General features: G+C 35.4%; 1 protein-coding gene across 3 annotated transcripts in view; it reads left to right on the top strand.

Moving 5' to 3' along the window:
• The window catches only part of LOC111155933 (testis specific 10), a 124355-nt gene that overhangs the window by 68149 nt on the left and 37212 nt on the right, over positions 1–18994 (top strand). For all 3 annotated transcript variants that reach the window (XM_022516416.1, XM_022516414.1, XM_022516415.1), the window contains one exon: positions 7567–7752. In XM_022516416.1, the coding sequence (XP_022372124.1) occupies positions 7567–7752 (186 nt within the window). The remainder of the gene's footprint in view (positions 1–7566; positions 7753–18994) is intronic.

Raw genomic sequence — 18994 nt, 5'->3', positions numbered from 1 at the left:
AGATGAAATTTGGAAGGAATTCAAACACTTGGAGGTTAAAGAGCATCCTACTAAAGAATAAATGGGTGAACCAGAAAATTAAAGAAGTACTTAAAAAATTCATGGAAACAAATTAAAATGAAACTACAACTGTTCAGAACCTTTGGGATTTAGCAAAGGTGGTCCTAAGAAGGAAGTGCCTAGCAATTCAAGCTTTTCTCAAGAAATTAGAGAAGTCTCAAGTACACAAGCCAACCTTACACCTAAAGGAGCTCATGAAAGAACAGCAAATAGAACCTAAACCAAGCCAGAGAAGAAAAATAATAAGGATTAGAGCAGAAATCAAGGAAGTAGAAACCAAAGACTGTTAGAACAGATCAATGAAACAAGAAGCTGTTTCTTTGAAAGAATTAATAAGACCGATAAACCCCTAGCCAGATCTACCAAAAAGAAAAGAGAAAGGACCCAAATAAAATCATGAATGAAAGAGGAGAGATCATGACCAACACCAAGGAATACAATTTGAAGAATATATGAGCAACTATATGCCAACAAATTAGGCAATCTGGAAGAAGTGGACACAATCCTGGAAACATATGAACTACCAAAACTGAAACAGAAAGAAATAGAAAACCTGAGCAGACTGATAACCAGCAAAGCAATTGAAGCAGTAATCAAAAATCTCCTAGCAAACAAGAGTCCAGGGCTGCAGGGCTTCCTGGGGAAATTCTACCAAACATTTTAAAAAGAACTAATACTTATTCTTCTGAAGTGGTTTCAAAAAATCAAATTGGAAGGTAAACTTTCATACTCATTCTATGAGGCCAGCATTACCTTGATCCCAAAACCAGAGAAAGGCTCCACCAGAAAGGAGAATTACAGACCAATATCCCTGATGAACATGGATGCAAAAATTCTCACCAAGATACTAACCAATAGGCTCCAAGAGTACATTAAATGGATTATTCACCACAACCAAGTGGGATTTATTCCTGGGATGCAAAGGTGGTTCAGTATTCACAAATCAGTCAACATGAATACATCACATTAATAAAAGAAGGGATAAGAGCAATATGATCCTCTTAGTTGATGCGGAAAAAGCATTTGACAAAATACAGCATGCTTTCTTGATATAAACTTTCCATGATGTAGGGATAGAGGGAACATACCTTAATATCACAAAAGCCATATATGAAAAGCCCACAGCAAATATTCTCAGTGGGGAAAAACTGAACGATTTTCCCCTAAGGTCAGGAACGTGACATGGATGCCCACTCTCACTACTATTGTTCAATATAGTATTGGAAGTCTTAGCCTCAGCAATCAGACAGCAAAAAGAAATAAAAGGCATCCAAACTGGCAAAGAAGTCAAACATTCACTCTTCACAGATGACATGATACTCTATTTGGAAAACCCAAAAGACTCCACCAAAAAATTGCTAGAACTGATACAGGAATTCAGCAAAATCATAATCCTATGACTATATATATATATTTTTTTTTTCAATGCACAGAAATCTGTTGCATTTCTATGCCCTAACAATAAAGCAGCAGAAAGAGAAATCAAGGAATTGATCCTGTTCACAATTGCACCAAAAATCACAAGATACCTCAGAATAAACCTAACTGAACAGTTAAAAGATCTGTACTCTGAAAACTATAGAATACTCATGAAAGATATCGAGGAAGACACCAAAAAATGGAAGAACATTCCATGCACATGGATTAGAAGAATAAATATTGTAAAAATGTCCATGCTACCTAGAGCAATCTACACATTTAATGCAATCCCTATCAAAAAACCATCAACTTTTTTCAATGAAATGGAACCAATAATGCTAAAATTTATGTGGAACAAGAAAAGACCCTGAATAGCCTGAGGAATGTTGAAAAAGAAAACCAAAGTTGGTGGTATCACAATTCCAGACTTTAAGCTCTATTACAAAGCTGTAATCATCAACACTGTATGGTACTGGCACAAAAACAGGCACATAGGTCAATGGAACAGAATAGGGAGCCCAGAAATGGACCTCAGCTCTACGATCAACTAATCTTCGACAAAGCAGGAAAGAATGACCAATGGAAAAAGTCTCTTCAACAAATGGTGTTGGGAAAATTGGACAGCCACATGCAGAAGAATGCAACTGGACCATTTCCTTAAACCACATACAAAAATAGACACAAAATGGATGAAAGACCTCAATGTGAGACAGGAATCCATCAAAATCCTTGAGGAGAACACAGGCAGCACAGCAACCTCTTTGACGTCAGCCGCAGCAGCTTCTTCCTAGAAACATCACCAAAGGCAAGGGATGCAAGGGCAAAAATGAACTTCATCAAGACTTCATCAAGATAAAAAGCTTTTGCACAGCAAAGGAAACAGTCAACAAAACCAAAAGACAACCAAACGAATGGGAGAAGATATTTGCAAATGACATATCAGATAAAGGGCTAGTATCCAAAATCTGTAAATAACTTATCAAACTCAACACCCAGAGAAAAATATTCTAATCAAGAAATGAGCAGAAGACATGAAGAGACATTTCTACAAAGAAGACATCCAAATGGCCAATAGACACATGAAAAAGTGCTCAACATCACTCAGTATCAGGGAAATACAAATCAAAACCACCATGAGATACCACCTCACACCAATCAGAATTGCTAAAATTAACAAGACAGGAAACAACAAATGTTGGTGAGGATGTGGAGAAAGGGAAACCCTCTTACAGTGTTGGTGGGAATGCAAACTGATACAGCCACTCTGGAAAACAGTATGGAGGTTCCTCATGAAGTTAAAAATAGAGCTACCCTATAGCCCCCTAATTACACTATGGGGCATTTACCCCAAAGATACAAATGTGGTAGTCTGAAGGGACACCTGCAGCCCAGTGTTCATAGCAGCATTTTCCACAATAGCCAAACTATGGAAGGGGACAAGATGTCCATTGACAGGTAAATGAATAAAGAAGTTGTGGTATATCTGGAATATTAGTATATATGAAATAAATGGAATATTTCTCAGCCATCAGAAAAGATGAATAGTTTCATTTACATCAATGTGGATGGAACTGGAAAGTATTATGCTAAGCAAAATAAGTCAGAGAAAGACAATTATCATATGGTTTCACTCATATGTAGAATATAAGAAATAGCACAAAGGATCAGAGGGGAAGGGAGGGAAAACTGAATGGGAAGTCATCAGAGAGGGAGAACCATAAGAGACTCTTAACTATAGGAAAAAAACTTAACAGTAATTGTGTGGTAGGCATTAAGGAGGGCATGTGATGTGATGAGCGCTGGGTGTTATATGCAACTGATAAAAAAACTGAATTCTACATCTGAAACTAATTATATACTATATGTTGGCTAATCAAATTTTAAAAATAAATAAAATACTGTAATTGGATTGATGACTATAATAGGTATAGTGTTCCCTACATACCACTCAGACCATTAATAGGAACTTTGCACCCCAAAACTGTTTTCCTTGTTTTATATAACATCTCATTTATTATCAGTCTGCAAACATTTTCTGAACATTTTTGGTGTGTATAAAACTGTTTAAAACCTTGAGAGAGAAGAAATTCTGAGGACACCTAAATTGCAAATAAGGCAGTAAGGCAGCAGCCTTACATTGGCAAAGCAGATGGTTTCCTACAAGTCTTGATTTTAAGGTGTCAACAACATAATACCATAAACAGTTGGAAGCTTCAATGTCAGATTAGTCTGACCCCTCTTCTCACTAATAACATGGACTTAGGTGGGCTGCTCAACCCTCTGAGTCTCAGTGGCCCATCTGTAATTGGAAAGAAGGCCCAAGTAAGAAAGATAGACCTAACACAGTGAACCATTTAAGTATATTCTGGAAGAAGGTAGAATATAAATAAATGAATATCTGAACATTTAATGTACTAAGCTTTCAGTCAGTGTTAGACTTTTGTCCCTAGCCTGTCACATTACCTGAAATTCCACCGTTAGGGACTGCGTCTTTTAGGTTGTGGAATTGTATTTTCAGACATCACACATCAGGCTGCTCTCAGCTGGTGGCATCCTAGTATGAGGGTTTTTTGTTTTTTGTTTTTGTTTTTTCAGGAAAAGAATGCTTTTTTTATATTATGTTCAGCTAGCCCAAATATAGTACATCATTAGTTTTGTTTTTTAATACGTTTTTTATTATTATGTTCAGTTAGCCAGCACAGAGTACATTAGTTTTTGATGTGGTGTTCAACGATTCATTAGTTGCATATAGCACCCAGTGTGTTAACATGCCCTCTTTAATACCCATTACCCGGCTACCCCATCCCCTCACCCCCCTCCTTTCTGCAACCCTCAGTTTGTTTCCCAGAGTCTAGAGTCTCATGGTTTATCTCCCTCTCTGATTTCTTCCCACTCAGTTTTCCCTCCCTTCCCCTATGGTCCTCTGTGCTATTCCTTATGTTCCACATATAAATGAAACCATATGATAATTGTCTTTCTCTGCTTGCCTTATTTCACTTAGCATAATCTCCTCCAATTCCATCCATGTTGAAACAAATGATAGGTATTCATCCTTTCTGATGGCTGAGTAATATTCTATTGCATATTTGAACCACATCTTTTTTACCCATTTATCTGTTGAAGGACATCTTGTCTTCTTACATAGTTTGGCTATTGTGGGCATTGCTGCTATGAACATTGGGGTACAGGTGTCCCTTCCTTTCACTACATCTATATCTTTGGGATAAATACCTAGTAGTGCAATTTCTGGGTCATAGGGTAGCTCTATTTTTTAATGTCTTGAGGCTAGTATGAGGTGGGGTTTTTTTGTTTTGTTTTGTTTTTTTAAGATTTTACTTACTTGACAGACAGAGATCACAACTAGGCAAAGAGGCAGGCAGAGAAAGGGGAAGGGAAGCAGGCTTCCCGCTGAGCAGAGAGCCTGATGTGGGGCTCGATTCCAGCACCCTGGGAGCCTGACCTGAACCGAAGGCAGAGGCTTTAACCCACTGAGCCACCTAGGCGCCCCTAGTATGAGGTTTTTAAAAGAGATTCATCTCACACAAAACTGGGTGGATCCAGGCAGTCCCTTAAGAGAACAAACCATAGGTCCATTAAGAATTGTTGAATACTTGATTCATTCACTCATTCATTCAGTGTGTAGTATGCTAGGTGCTGAGGTGCCAGACATGACAAACAGGAAAGAGAATGGCACCCCAGGCAGTGGGAACAACAAGAGCAAAGGTGTAAGGCAGAAAAAGTGGGTTCTATAGCTCGAGAGGAGTGTGTAAGTGTGATAATGCAGGGGGAGAAGCACTTGTTTGAACTCTTGTTTTTAGGAACCTTTTGTTACAACATGAGCACAGAAGTTATTTGAAGAATTGCGTTTTAGAAAGATCGTTCTGACAATGTTGGCAATAATAAATCAGAACGGTAACAAAATCACAAAGAGAGAGATCATTTAGCAGGGGCTATATCCATAATTCAGTCAGGTAGCACAAAGGATTCCAGCTGAGACAGCCCCAGCTTTGCTGTGGGGGAGTATTGCAATGAGCCCAGTTGTAGATCAGAGGGAGCTGACGGGTTCATCCTATAGATAGCACCAGAAAGTGGTAAACAGATCCTGAAAGAGGGAATTGGAGAATACCAAGGAATAGTTTCACTTTCTTTCAAATGTTGCCTATCGTGGGCCCCCCACTGCTCTGGCTGCTTTGAGTGGGTACAAAAAAGAGAAAATAGGGTCTCTGGTTGCCCAGAGGGAGGTGCAGTAGGAATTTGGTGGCCAGAAGAGACATTTAATACCAATCATTTTTACCGCTTAAACTTAAACTTTGAACCATGTGACCTGGGAATCACAGAACCACATTTAATAAAAAAGATGGCTCATATTTTAGTCAGAAAACTAAATGTAGTGTTTAAAAAATGGTTTCTATTTTCAAGGAATTCAGATGTTAGTGGGGAGACTGGACATCCACACCTAACAGTGTAAAGCAATAAGGCAGTGTTAAGAGATAGTACTACAGAAAGTTAAAGAGGGTGAAGATTGATGGGGATAACATTTAGTTTATGTATACTGTACTCTGTACCTCCGAGGTACACACTGTGTACACAACTGTTATTTTTAGTAGAATGATGGAAAACACATCAGATTTCTAGTGGCACCTTCAGAATATCTGAATCTTGAAAGCCAATGCAGTAGTATAGTATGTTAACTTATTTACTAACAGAATTGGCAAAGATCTTTTACATTAGCTATAGGTAACCAAACCACAAGGTGGAGATATTAACTGAATTTCAACCAGTCTTGTGATTAATCATATTGGTAAAAACTTAAATCTGACTTGAAAGCCTTACTACAGTGAGACATTGCTTATTACAATTTGGTCACTTTATGGTTCTGATAGAGATATTTGGTATTTATTAACAGGTAGGAGAGAAAGAGATGTAGTTCCTTTTAAATTAATTACCAATTATAAATGACATTTTAAGAAGGAGTTGACCAAACCATATTACTAAAATATGTTTTTAAAACTAGCCTCATAATGATTACTCAATATCGTATATCATTTGTGGAGCTGATTGTTTTCCTTTAGAAATAAGATATCCTGGGGGCACCCCGGTGGCTCAATTTGGTTAGATGACCAACTCTTGGTTTCTGCTTGGGTCATGAGCTCAGGGTTCTGAGATCAAGCCCTGAGTCAGGCTTGAAATTCTGTCTCTCCCTTGCCTTCTGCCCCCTCCCCTCACACACACACACACACACACACACACACACACACACTCTCTCTCTCTCTCTCTCTCTCTCTCTTTCTCTCTCTGTCTCTCTCTCTCAAATAAATAAAATCTTAAAAAAGAGAGAGAGAAATAAGATTCCACTGTAGTCACTCTGTCATGAGAGACATTTTAAGGTTTTAAAAATGTGGTTCTATATCAAATGACCACTGTGACTATATTTATGAACAGTGTTTATTGGCATAGGTTTGGTATTTTACTTCTTAGTAATTTTGGGCAAGTTAATAGAGTGCTGAATAAAAGTGAGTCATAGAATAGTCCATGATGGAGAAGATTGAGGTTGGGGTAATGAATGAATGTCAGGTGTTGACAGGAAATGTGCCAAACCAACAAAAATATCAGAAGCTGATGCCTGAGATATGTAACCAGTCAGAAGTTCTGTGACCAGTACAACCTAGAAAAGCAGTCAAGAACAAGGGAATACACAGATACAAAAGGTCAAAAATCAGACCAACAAGTAGTAAGTAAACAGATATATAGGAAAAGTAGGCAATGAAGTATTTTGTTTGAACAAAAGCAAATAAATATAAATACAAGAACATATTCATCCAGGTTCTAAAGATAAGAGTAAATAGCTTAACTTTACTAGATGGATGAGTGTGACTCAGGAGCCAGGGCAGATCCTGGTACCACTCCCTTTTCTTAATTACAAGATGTCTGACATTCTAAATTGAGTATGGATAGGATTCCTTGAGGTTATGTTATAAATCATCCTGTAGCAAATAAATTTCCAATGACCTGGCAAATAATGTTTAATTTGCTCATATGTTGACCATTTTACATCTTTTGAAGTAATACCTAAGATTTGCTTTTTAGGAATCTGAGAACCGGCAAATGATGGACCAACTCCGAAAAGCCAATGAAGATGCTGAAAACTGGGAAAATAAGGCCCGTCAAGCAGAAGCAGATAACAATACTCTCAAATTAGAACTTATCACTGCTGAGGCAGAGGGTAACAGATTAAAAGAAAAAGTAGATTCTCTCAACAGAGAAGTTGAGCAGGTAAGTTTGGGAAAATATACTTGTAGGACATTCTGCATCATTGTTAAAAGAGTTTTGTTTGGCATTCTATAAATATATAAATAAACATTTAAATTATTTAAATATACTGTGAATTATAGACTATTCTCCTATATCCACTCTGGTTCTGCTTTAATCTATTAACTGCCCTACAACTGGAATAATCTGGCATTTTTTAAAATTAGGAATTATTTCAAATATACTAAGAAAGTTTAAAAAAAAAAAAAGGTAATATAAATAGCACACATATACCCATCTCACTAGTTGAAGGATGCTAACATTTTTCCAAGTTCCTTCAAGACTCTCTTTTTGTGAAAAAAACAAAACAAAACAAAATATTACGGATACAGCACTTTATCCTTTCACCACCTCTCTCCCTAATGGTTAGTGTGGATAACTTTCATCAGTTGTGTAACTCTTTGGTATGTGTTTATACTTTTTCTGCATGTTTATTACCCATACATTATGTATAATGTTTTGTGTGATTTAAGTTTTTAAGTGATACTCTAGATATCCATTTGCATTTTGCCTTTTTTGTTCCATATTATAATTTTGAAATTTATCCATTTTGATACCTACAGTATATATCCAAACAGTTGCATCTGTAGTCATTGTATAAATATTTTATTTTTAAAATTCATTCCGATATTAAAGGAAATTTAATTGTTTTCACATTTTCTATAATAAAATGCTGCAGCAAACATTCTTTTACATTTCTCCTTGGGTGTATATTTCTCTGGGTTAATGCCTGGAAGTGGAATACCTAGATCCAAGATATGGACAGTTTTAATTCTTCTAAGTATTGTCAAAGTGCTCTCCCAAAGTTTTACCCTTTTAGTAGAAATCATGGGGTTGTTATTAATCAATACTTGATGTGTTCAGATTCTTGTTTGTTTGTTTTTTTTCCTATATAGTCTGTTTTCTTTTTCCTTGATTAAAAATGAAATTGGGGATCTTTTCATCTTTCTTGGCCATTCAGAATACCTCCTCTATAAATTTTCTCTTGATTCTCCCTTGAATGCATTTTTGTAAACTTTTGCCCATTTTCTATTGGGTTATTTATCTTTTTCATATTGATATATAGGAATTACCTATATATTCTTGATAATATTCCTTTTAAAGACACCATGGTTATCCTCTCTCTGTGGCATGTTTTTTCACTGTGCTTGCAAGATAAATAGAAGTTTTAAATTCTGATGCTGTCAGAATTATCGTCAGTGTTTTCCCATATGGTTTATGTTTTTATGTCTTCTCTAAGAAATCCTTTACTATCCCAAGACCAAAAAGATATTTTCTCATATTTTAAAAGTTTTTCTAAAATTCTTAAAGTATGTGAAATTTTGCCCTTCACATTTAGACCTTTAATCCATTTGAGATTGAATTGTGTATGGTTTGAAATAGAGATGTAATTTTTGTTTTTGTGGATGGATATCAACCATCCTTTCTTCACTGAATTATAAGTCTACTTTGTCTACTTTGTTTCCATTTGTTCTGCTCCATTGGTCATTTTATCTGTTTTCTAACAATAAATCCTTGGAGCTTCTATAGTTTTATGTTAAGTCTTAATATCTGGGATTAATGTTCCCCCATTTAAAAAAAAAGATTTTATTTATTTATTCATGAGAGATGGAGAGAGAGGCAGAGGCAGAGGGAGAAGCAGGCTCCTGGAGAATCAGGGAGCCCAATGTGGGACTTGATCCCAGGACCCCAGGATCATGACCTGAGCCGAAGGCAGATGCTTAACTATTGGAGTCACCCAGGCGCCTCTCCCCCGAAATTTTTTTGAAGATTTTATTTATTTATTTGAGAGAAAGTGTGTGTAAGCATGAGTGGGGGTGGGTGAGAGGCAGAGGGAGAAGCAGACTCCCCACTGAGCAGGGAGCCCGGGGCAGGGCTCCCTCGCTGGTCCTTCAGATCATGACCTGAGCTGAAGGCAGACACTTAACCAACTAAGCTACCTAGCACCCCTATTCCACATCTTTATCTATTCATCAGCCAGAGGAAATGTGGGCTATTTCCATAATTTGGCTATCGCAGATAATGGCTGCTATAAACATTGGGGTGTATGTATCCCTTTGAATTAGTATTTTTGTATTCTTTTTTTTTTTTAAGATTTTATTTATTTATTTGACAGAGAAAGATCACAAGTAGGCAGAGAGGCAGGCAGAGAGAGAGGGAAACAGGCTCCTCGCAGAGCAGAGAGCCCGATGCGGGGCTCGATCCCAGGACCCCGAGATGATGACCTGAGCCGAAGGCAGAGGTTTTAACCCACTGAGCCACCCAGGCGCCCCAGTATTTTTGTATTCTTTAGGCATTATCTAGTAGTGTAATTACTGGATCTTAGGGTAGCTCTGTTTTTAATTTTTTGAGGAAACTCTGTACTGTTTTTCAGAGTGGCTTCACCAGCTTGCATTCCCACCACAGTGCAAGAGGTTTTCCCTTTCTCTACATCTTTGCCTACACTTGTTGTTTCTTGTGTTGTTTCTAGACATTCTGATAGGTTCGAGGTGATATCTCATTGTAATTTTGATTTGTATTTCTCTGATGATGAGTAATGTTGAGCATCTATTCATGTGTCTGTTGGCTGTCTGTGGGTCTTCTTTGGAAACATATCTATTCATGTCTTCTCCTTTTTAATTGGATTATTTATTTTGGGGGTGCCAAGTTTTATAAGTTCTTTATATATTTTGGATACTAATCCTTTATTGTTAATGTCATTTGCAAGTATCCTCTCCCATTCCATAGGCTGCCCTTTTAGTTTTGTTGATTGTTTCCTTTGCTGTGCTTTTTATTTTGATGAAATTCCAATAGTTTATTTCTGCTTTTGTTTCTCTTGCCTTGAGACCTATCTAGAAAAAAATTGCTATGGCACGTGGCAGAGAAGTTGCTGCCTGTGTTCTCCTCTAGGATTTTTATGGATTCAGGTCTCATATTTAGGTCTTAAATCCATTTTGATTTATCTTTATGTTTGGTGTAAGAGAATGTCCTGGTTTCATTTTTTAGCATGTTGCTGTCCACTTTTCCCAACACTATTTGTTGAAGAGACTCTCTTTTTCAATTGGATATTCTTTCCTGCTTTTTTGAGTATTAATTGACCACATAGCTGTGGTTAATTTCTAGGTTTTCTATTTTGTTCTATTGATTTGCCTATTTTTTTGCTATTACCATCCTATTTTGATCACTACAGCTTTTTAGTGTAACTTGAAATCTGGAATTGTGATGCCTCCAGCTTTGGTTTTCTTTTCCAACATTCCTCTGGCTATTCAGGGTCTTCTGTGGTTTCATACAAATTTAGGATTGTTCTAGCTCTGTGAAAAATGCTGGTGGTATTTTGATAGGGATTGCATTAAATGTGTAGATTGCTTTGGATAATATAGACATTTTAACAATATTTGTTCTTCTAATCCATGGGCATGGAATGTCTTTCCATTTCTTTCTGTCATCTTCAATTTCCTTCATTGGTGTTTCATAGTTTTCAGAGTACAGGTCTTTCACCTCTTTGGTTAGGTTTATTCCTAGGTTTTGGTGCATTTGTAAATGGGATTGATTCCTTCATTTTTCTTTCTGTGGCTTCTTTGTTTGGGTATAGAAATACAACATATTTCTGTATGTTGATTTTTGTGTCCTGTGACCTTACTGAATTTGTGTATCAGTTCTAGTGGTTTTTTTCCCCTTTTTTGAATTTAAATTCAATTAGCCAAGGTATAGTACAGCATTAGTTTTTGATATAGTGTTCAGTGATTCATTAGTTCAGTATAGCATCCATTGCTCATCATATCATGTGCCCTCTTTAATGCCCATCTAGCAGTTCTTTGATGGAGTCTTTCAGGTTTTTTATATAGAGTATCATGTCATCTGCAGATTGTGAAAGTTTGACTTCTTCCTTCCCAATTTGGATGCCTTTTGTTTATTGTTGTTTGCGTGGCTAGTACTTCCAGTATTATGTTAAATAACAGTGGTATGCGTGGACATCCTTGTCTTTTTTCCTGACCATAGAGGAAAAGCTCTCAGGTTTTCTCCATCGAGGATATTAGCTGTGTTTTTTTCTGTTTTTGGTTTTGTTTTTTTGTTTTTGTTTTTGTTTTTGTTTTGTATATGGCTTTTATTATGCTGAGGTATGTTCTGTCTAAACCTACTTTGTTGAGGGTTTTTTGTCATGAGTCGAAGTTGTACTTTGTCAAATGCTTTTTCTGCATCTATTGAAGTGATCATATGGTTCTTATCCTTTTTATTATTAATGTGGTATAACACACTGATTGATTTGCAAATATTGAATCTCCCTGGCAACCCAGGAGTAAATCAGACTTGATCATGGTGAATGATTTTTTTAGTAAATTATTGAATTTAGTATTTGCCAGTATTTTATTGTGAATTTTTGTATCCAGGCTCTTCAGGGATATTGACCTGTAGTTATCTCTTTTTATTAAAGTTTTTATTTATTTTTTAGTAATCTCTATGCTATGTGGTACTTGAATTCGTGACCCTGAGAACAAGAGTCTCTCACTCCACTGACTGAACCACACACTCCTGTACTTCTCTTTTTTAGTGGAGTCTTTATCTGACTTTGTATTAGGGTACTGCTGGCCTCACAGAATGAATTTGGAAGTTTCTTTTTTTTCCTTTCCTTTTTTTTGTGGGGGGGGATAGTTTGAGAAGAATAGATATTAACTCTTTAAATGTTTGGTAGAATTCACCTGTGAAGTCGTCTGGCCCTGCACTTGTGTTTGTTGGGAGTTTTTTGATTTCCAATCCAATTTCTTTGCTGTTTTTGGTCTGTTGAAGTTTTCTATTTTTTCCTGTTTGAGTTTTGGTAGTTTATAAATTCTAGGAATTTACCATTTCTTCCAGGTTGTCCAATTTGTTGGCATATAGTTTTTCATTATATTTTCTTATAATTGTATTTCTGTGGTGTTGATTGTTATTTCTCTGCTCTCATTTGTGATTTTATTCATTTGGGTCCTTTATCTTTTCTTTGTGATAAGTCTGGCCAGAGTTTTACAATTTTATTAATTTTTTCAAAGAACTGGCCCCTGGTTACATTAATCTGTTCTATTGTTTTTTAAAAATTTTCTATATGATTTATTTCTGCTCAAATTTTTATTATTTCCTTCCTTCTGCTGTCTTTTCTTCACTTGTTGTTCTTTTTCTAGCTCCTTTAGGTATAACGTTAGGTTGTGTATCTGAGATTTTTCTTGCTTCTTGAGGTAGGCCTGTATTGCTATATACTTCCCTCATGGGACAGCTTTTGCTGCATCCCAAAGGCTTTGGAATATTGTGTTTTCATTTTCATTTGTTTGCATGTATTTTTAAATTTTCTTTGATTTCCTGGTTAACCCATTAGTTGCTTTGTAGCATAATGTTTAACATCTATGTATATGTGCTTTTTCCAAATTTTTTCTTGTCATTGACATCTAGTTTCATAGTGTTTTGGTCAGAAAAGGTGCATGGTATGATTTTCATCTTTTGTATTTGTTGAGGCCTGTTTTATGACCTAATATGTGATCTGTTCTGGAGAATGTTCCATTTGCACTTGAAAAGAATGTATGTTCTGCTGCTTTAGAATAAAATGCTCTCAATATGTCTATTAAGTCCATGTGGTCCAGTGTGTCATCCAAAGACATTGTTTCTTTATTTTCTGTTTAGATGATCTGTCCATTGATGTAAATAGGGTGTTAAAGTCCCTACTATTATTATGTTATTAAAAATTAAATCCTTTATGTTTGTTACTAGTTTTATATATTTGGATGCTTCCATGTTGGGTATAAATATTTATATTATTATATTTTCTTGTTAGATTGTCCCCTATATGGTTCCATAATGCCCTCTTATGTTTCTTTTTATACTTTTTGTTTTAAAGTCTAGTTTGTCTAAGATAAATATAACTACTTCATCTTTCTTTTGACATCCATCTGCATGATAAATATTTCCCCATTCCCTCACTTTTTCTCTGCAGATGTCTTTAGGTCTAAAATGAGTCTCTTGTAGGCAGCATATAGATGGGTCTTGATATTTTATCCATTCCAACATCCCATGACTTTTGATTGGAGCATTTAATCCATTTACATTCAAAATAATTATGATCACTGAAGTTATTTTTTAAATTTCCAGTGTATAGGGGAATTGAGGTTATTTTGTTTGATTTCTAGTTTTGTTGTACATTATGATGAAATAAAATGGCTTATATGATATTCATTCTTTGGTATCTGTTAAAACTTGCTTACTGGTAGAGTGCACAATTAATATTTGGTAATACTCTGCATGAGCCTAAAAAGCATGTGTATGAACTTATTTTGGGGGAATGTATGTATGTTATATAGATTTATATATACATGTGCTTAGACTTATTAATAGTGTCATACACTTCTTACAAATCTTTACAAGTTTTTATTCTTTATCTTTCAGTTACTGAAAGAAATGTGTTAAGATTGTCCTGTAATTGTGGATTTGTCTATTTTTCTCTGAATGATAACTGATTTTGCTGTATTTTTAAGACTGCTGTTTGTTCAGCATTTTATATATTTATGATGAAAATGTAAATGTGTAGTGAGTTACCAGAATAATACTCTCTGCTTAAAATTGTGTTTTATATATTAATAAAGCTATCTGATTTATCGTTCACAAACTGCTGGATATCTAACTTCTTTTTTTAAAGATTTTATTTATTTATTTATTTTGTCAGAAAGAGAGAGAGAGAATGAGAACAGAAGTAGGGGGAGTGGGAGAGGCAGAAGTAGGATCCTGCTGAGTAGGGAGTCAGATGTGAGGCTTGACCCTAGGACCCTGGGATCATGACCTGAGCCCAAAGGCAGACACTTAACAACTAAGCCACCCAGGCGCCCCTAGATATCTAATTTCTAATCACCTGTATTGAAGTAGGGATGCCTGGGTGGCTCAGTTGGTTAAGCTTCTGCCTTTAGCTCAAGTCATGATCCCAGGGCTTCCTTCTCAACAGGGAGTCTGCTTCTCCCTCTGCCCTCCCCACCACTCATGCTCTAGATTGCTTTCTCTCTCTCAAATAAATAAATAAATAAATAAATAAATAAAATTATTTAAACTACATTGAACTATAATTTACATGCAATAAAAAGCAATTTAAAGTGTGATATGATGGGTTTTGACAAATGAATACATTTTCACAATCATCACTATAATCAAGTCCTAGAATATCCCATTACCTCCCTAATCTTCCTTCAAGCCATTTTGCAGTCCATCCATCCTAATCCCTAGGCAACTACTGATTTGCTTCCTCTCCCTATTACTGATTTGCTCTCTCTAGAATTTTATATACATGAAATCAGGTAGTAAGTATTCATTTGAATCTTGACTTTGCTCTCTCAACATAATGATTTTGAAGTTCATGCATGTTGTTGTGTGTTAGTTCATTATTCGTTCATATTGTGTAGTATTCCATTGTAGAGCTATCTCACAATTTGTTTATGCACTTTTTGATAGACATTTAATTTGTACATTAGTCTGCTCGGGGTGACATAACAAACTATCACAAATTGGGTGGCTTAAAGAATAGAAATTACAAATTTATATTCTCTTATTTCTGGAGTCTGGAAGTCCAAGATCAAGGTGCTGGCAGTTTAACTTTCTTCTGAGGCCTCTCAACTTGGTCTGCAGATGGCCACCTTATTACTGTGTCCTCACAGTGCCTTTCTTCTGTGCATGTACATCCCTGATCTCTCTTCTTATAAGTTTACCAGTCATCTTGGCCCCATTCTTATGACATCATAGTGTTATTTACCTTCTTAAAGGCCCTTCTCCAAGTACATTCACATTGGGTGGTTAGGGCTTCAACAGATGTATTTTGAGGGGGGCAAAATTTAGTCCACAACAAGTTGTAGTTTTGGGCCATTATGAATAAAATTGCTATGAACATCACATGTGAGTCTTTGTACGTAGGTTTTCATTTTTCTTGGATGAACAACTAGCAGTGAGATTGCTGGATCATATGATAAGTGTGCTTAATTTTGTATGAGACGGACAAACTATTTTCCAAATTATATCACTTTACACTCCCACTTGACTTGAATGAGAGTTCCAGTGGTTCTACACCTTTCAAAACACATGTGTTGGTAATAGATGTGTACAGCTATCACACTGTAGTTTTAGTTTGCATTTCCTTTTTGACTAATGGTGTTGAGCATCTGTCCACATTCGTATTGATCATGAAAATATCTGCTGTGAAGTATCTGTTCAAATCTGTTGCTGATCTTTTTATTGGGGTTCTTGTTACCAAAGTTGTAAGAATTTTTTTTTGAACACTCTAGATGTTCCTTTGTCAGATACATGTATTTTTAAATATTATCTCCCTGTCATTGGCTTGCCTTTTTATTTTAGATCTTTAGCAAAAGTTTAAATATTTTAAAATTTTTATTGTGTTATGTTAGTCACCATGTAATACATCATTAGGTTTTGATGTAGTGTTCCAAGATAAAAGTTTTAAATTTTTTATGAAGTCCAGTTTATCAATTTTTTCCCCATACTTTATAATTCTGTGTCCTATCTAATGAATCTTTGCATACACCAAGATGCATAGGCTTTCTTTTATGTTTCTTCTTGAAATCTTACACTTTTAAGTTTTGGTCTATGATACATTTTGAATTAGTAGTTATGTATGATGGAAGATAATGGTCAAGGTTTATTTTTTTTCATCACATGGATTTGAAGTCTTCCAGCACCTTTTGTCAAAGACTGTCCTTTCACCGCTGAATTATTTTAGAACTTTTAGCAAAAATAAAATGATCCTATATGTATAGATCTATTTCTGAACTCTTCTGTCTCATGGATATACAATGTCCATTCTTAGCCAGTATCATAGAATCTTTTTTCATGTAACTTTATAGTAAGTCTTGAAATTAGTTAGTATGAGTCCTCCAAATGTGTTCTTTTTCAGAATGTTGGCTGCTATGGGGCCTCTTCATTTTCATATACATCTTAGAATGAGTCATTTTCTATAGAAAAAAAACCTATGTACTTGGAGTTTGATAGCATGGTATTGAATATACAGATCAATATGGGGAGAGTGGAGATCTTAATGATACTGAGTCTTCCAGTACATACATATAGTGTATCCACATGTTTTCTACTTTTCAGTGTATAGATATTATATATATTTTGTTATCCTATTATCTCATGGGTCTTTAAAGTACCACTGTAAGTGATATGTTATTCCTTAATTTTGTATTGCAGTGTTTGATAGCCTGTGCACAGAAATAGGGGAGAATTTTGTTGTCTTTTATTCTGTAGTATTGCCTGAATTTAATTTTTTTAGTTCTAGTAGGGTTATTTTTGGTAGATTTTTAAAGGATTTTCTATATAAGCAATCATGTCCTTCACATATACAGTTAGTTTAACTTCTTTCCCAATCTGAATGCTTTTTATTTCTGTCTGGTATAGAATAAAAGTGGTGAGAGTGGACATCTTTGCCTCATTTGTCATCTTAAGAGAAAAGGATTCAGTGTTTCTTTTGTGAATATGATATTAGCTATATGTTCTTGTAGAAATATTTGATCAGGTTGAAGACCTCTTATAAATTTATTTAGAGTTTCTTATCATGAATGGATATAGAATTTCATCAAATACCTTTTCTATAATTATTGAGATAGTCATACCTTTTTAAAAAATTTTTTTGCTGGTTAAAATGGTTACTACATTGATTGATTTTAAAAAATCTATTCCTGGAATAAATACCAGTTGTTCATGATACATTACTTTATAAGTAAATTTTTATATTGCTAGAATTTTAAAATAAATGATTAGATTGCTAACATTTTAAAGAAATTGTTAAATTATAATATTTTGTTGTGGATCTTTGTATCTGTTACATGGGGATTTGTCTGCAATTATGTCATTGTCAGATTTTATCTGCCTTACAGATTAATGAGGTATGTACCTCATTAACCTCAGTAACCAGGTTATTACTGTTAATATTGTCTTTTGATTGGAGCACTCAGACCATTTACATTTAAAGTAATTATTGATAGGTATGTACTTACTGCCATTTTGTTCATTGTATTTTTGCAGTGTTTGGTAGCCTGTGCACAGAAATAGGGGAGAATTTTGTTGTCTTTTATTCTGTAGTATTGCCTGAATTTGTCTTGTAGTTCTTGTCTGTTTCTTCTTCTTTTTTTTTTTTTTTTTAAAGATTTTATTTATTTATTTGACAGAGAGAGATCACAAGTAGGCAGAGAAGCAGGCAGAGAGAGAGAGAGAGAGAAGCAGGCTCTCTGCCGAGCAGAGAGCCCGATGCGGGACTCGATCCCAGGACCCTGAGATCATGACCTGAGCCGAAGGCAGCGGCTTAACCCACTGAGCCACCCAGGCGCCCCTGTTTCTTCTTCTTTTGCTCCTTTTCCTTGTGATTGGTATTATGCTTGTCTTTCCTTTCCTTTATTTTTTCGTGTATTTATTATAGGTTTTTGGTTTGTGGTTACCATGAGATTCTATATAACACTGTAAGTATATAATAGTCTGTATTAAATTGATGGTCACTTAACTTCTAATGCATTTTAAAAGAACTTTATCTTTACTCTCTCCTTCCTTCCATATTCATATATTATGAATTTGTTGTCATGTTTTACATATTTTTATTTTGTGAGTTTCCTTAACTAATTTTTTAAGATATAATTGATTTTACTTTTTTTGCCTTTTAACCTTCATACTAGCTTTATAAGTGACTGATCTGTTAACCTTACTGTATATTTGCTTTTACTCATGATATTTTTTCCTTTCATAATTTTCTTATAATTATGACTTTTTTTACTTTTTTTTTAAATTTCTTTTCAGTGTTCCAGAATTCATTGTTTATGCAAAATACCCTGTGCTCCATGCAATACGTGCCCTCCATAATACCCACCACCAGGTTCACCCAACCTCTCACCCCCTTCCCCTCCAAATCCCTCAGATTGTTTCTCAGAGTCCACAGTCTCTCATAGTTTGTCTCCCCCTCCAATTTCCCCCAACTCCCTTATCCCCTCAAGCTCCCTATGTCCTCCGTGTTATTCCTTATGCTCCACAAATAAGCAAAACCATATGATAATTGGCTCTCTCTGCTTGACTTATTTCACTCAGCATAATCTCTTCCAGTCCTGTCCATACTGCTACAAAAGTTGGGTATTCATCCTTTCTGATGGAAGCATAATACTCCATAGTATATATGGACCACATCTTCCTTATCCATTCGTCCATTGAAGGGCATCTTGGTTCTTTCCACAGT

This window comes from Enhydra lutris, unplaced genomic scaffold (assembly GCF_002288905.1).
Source record: "Enhydra lutris kenyoni isolate GAN:26980312 unplaced genomic scaffold, ASM228890v2 scaffoldscaffold44, whole genome shotgun sequence".
NCBI lineage: Eukaryota > Metazoa > Chordata > Mammalia > Carnivora > Mustelidae > Enhydra > Enhydra lutris.
The sequence above is the reverse complement of the archived record's forward strand: the minus strand, read 5'-3'. Positions and strand labels throughout refer to the sequence as shown.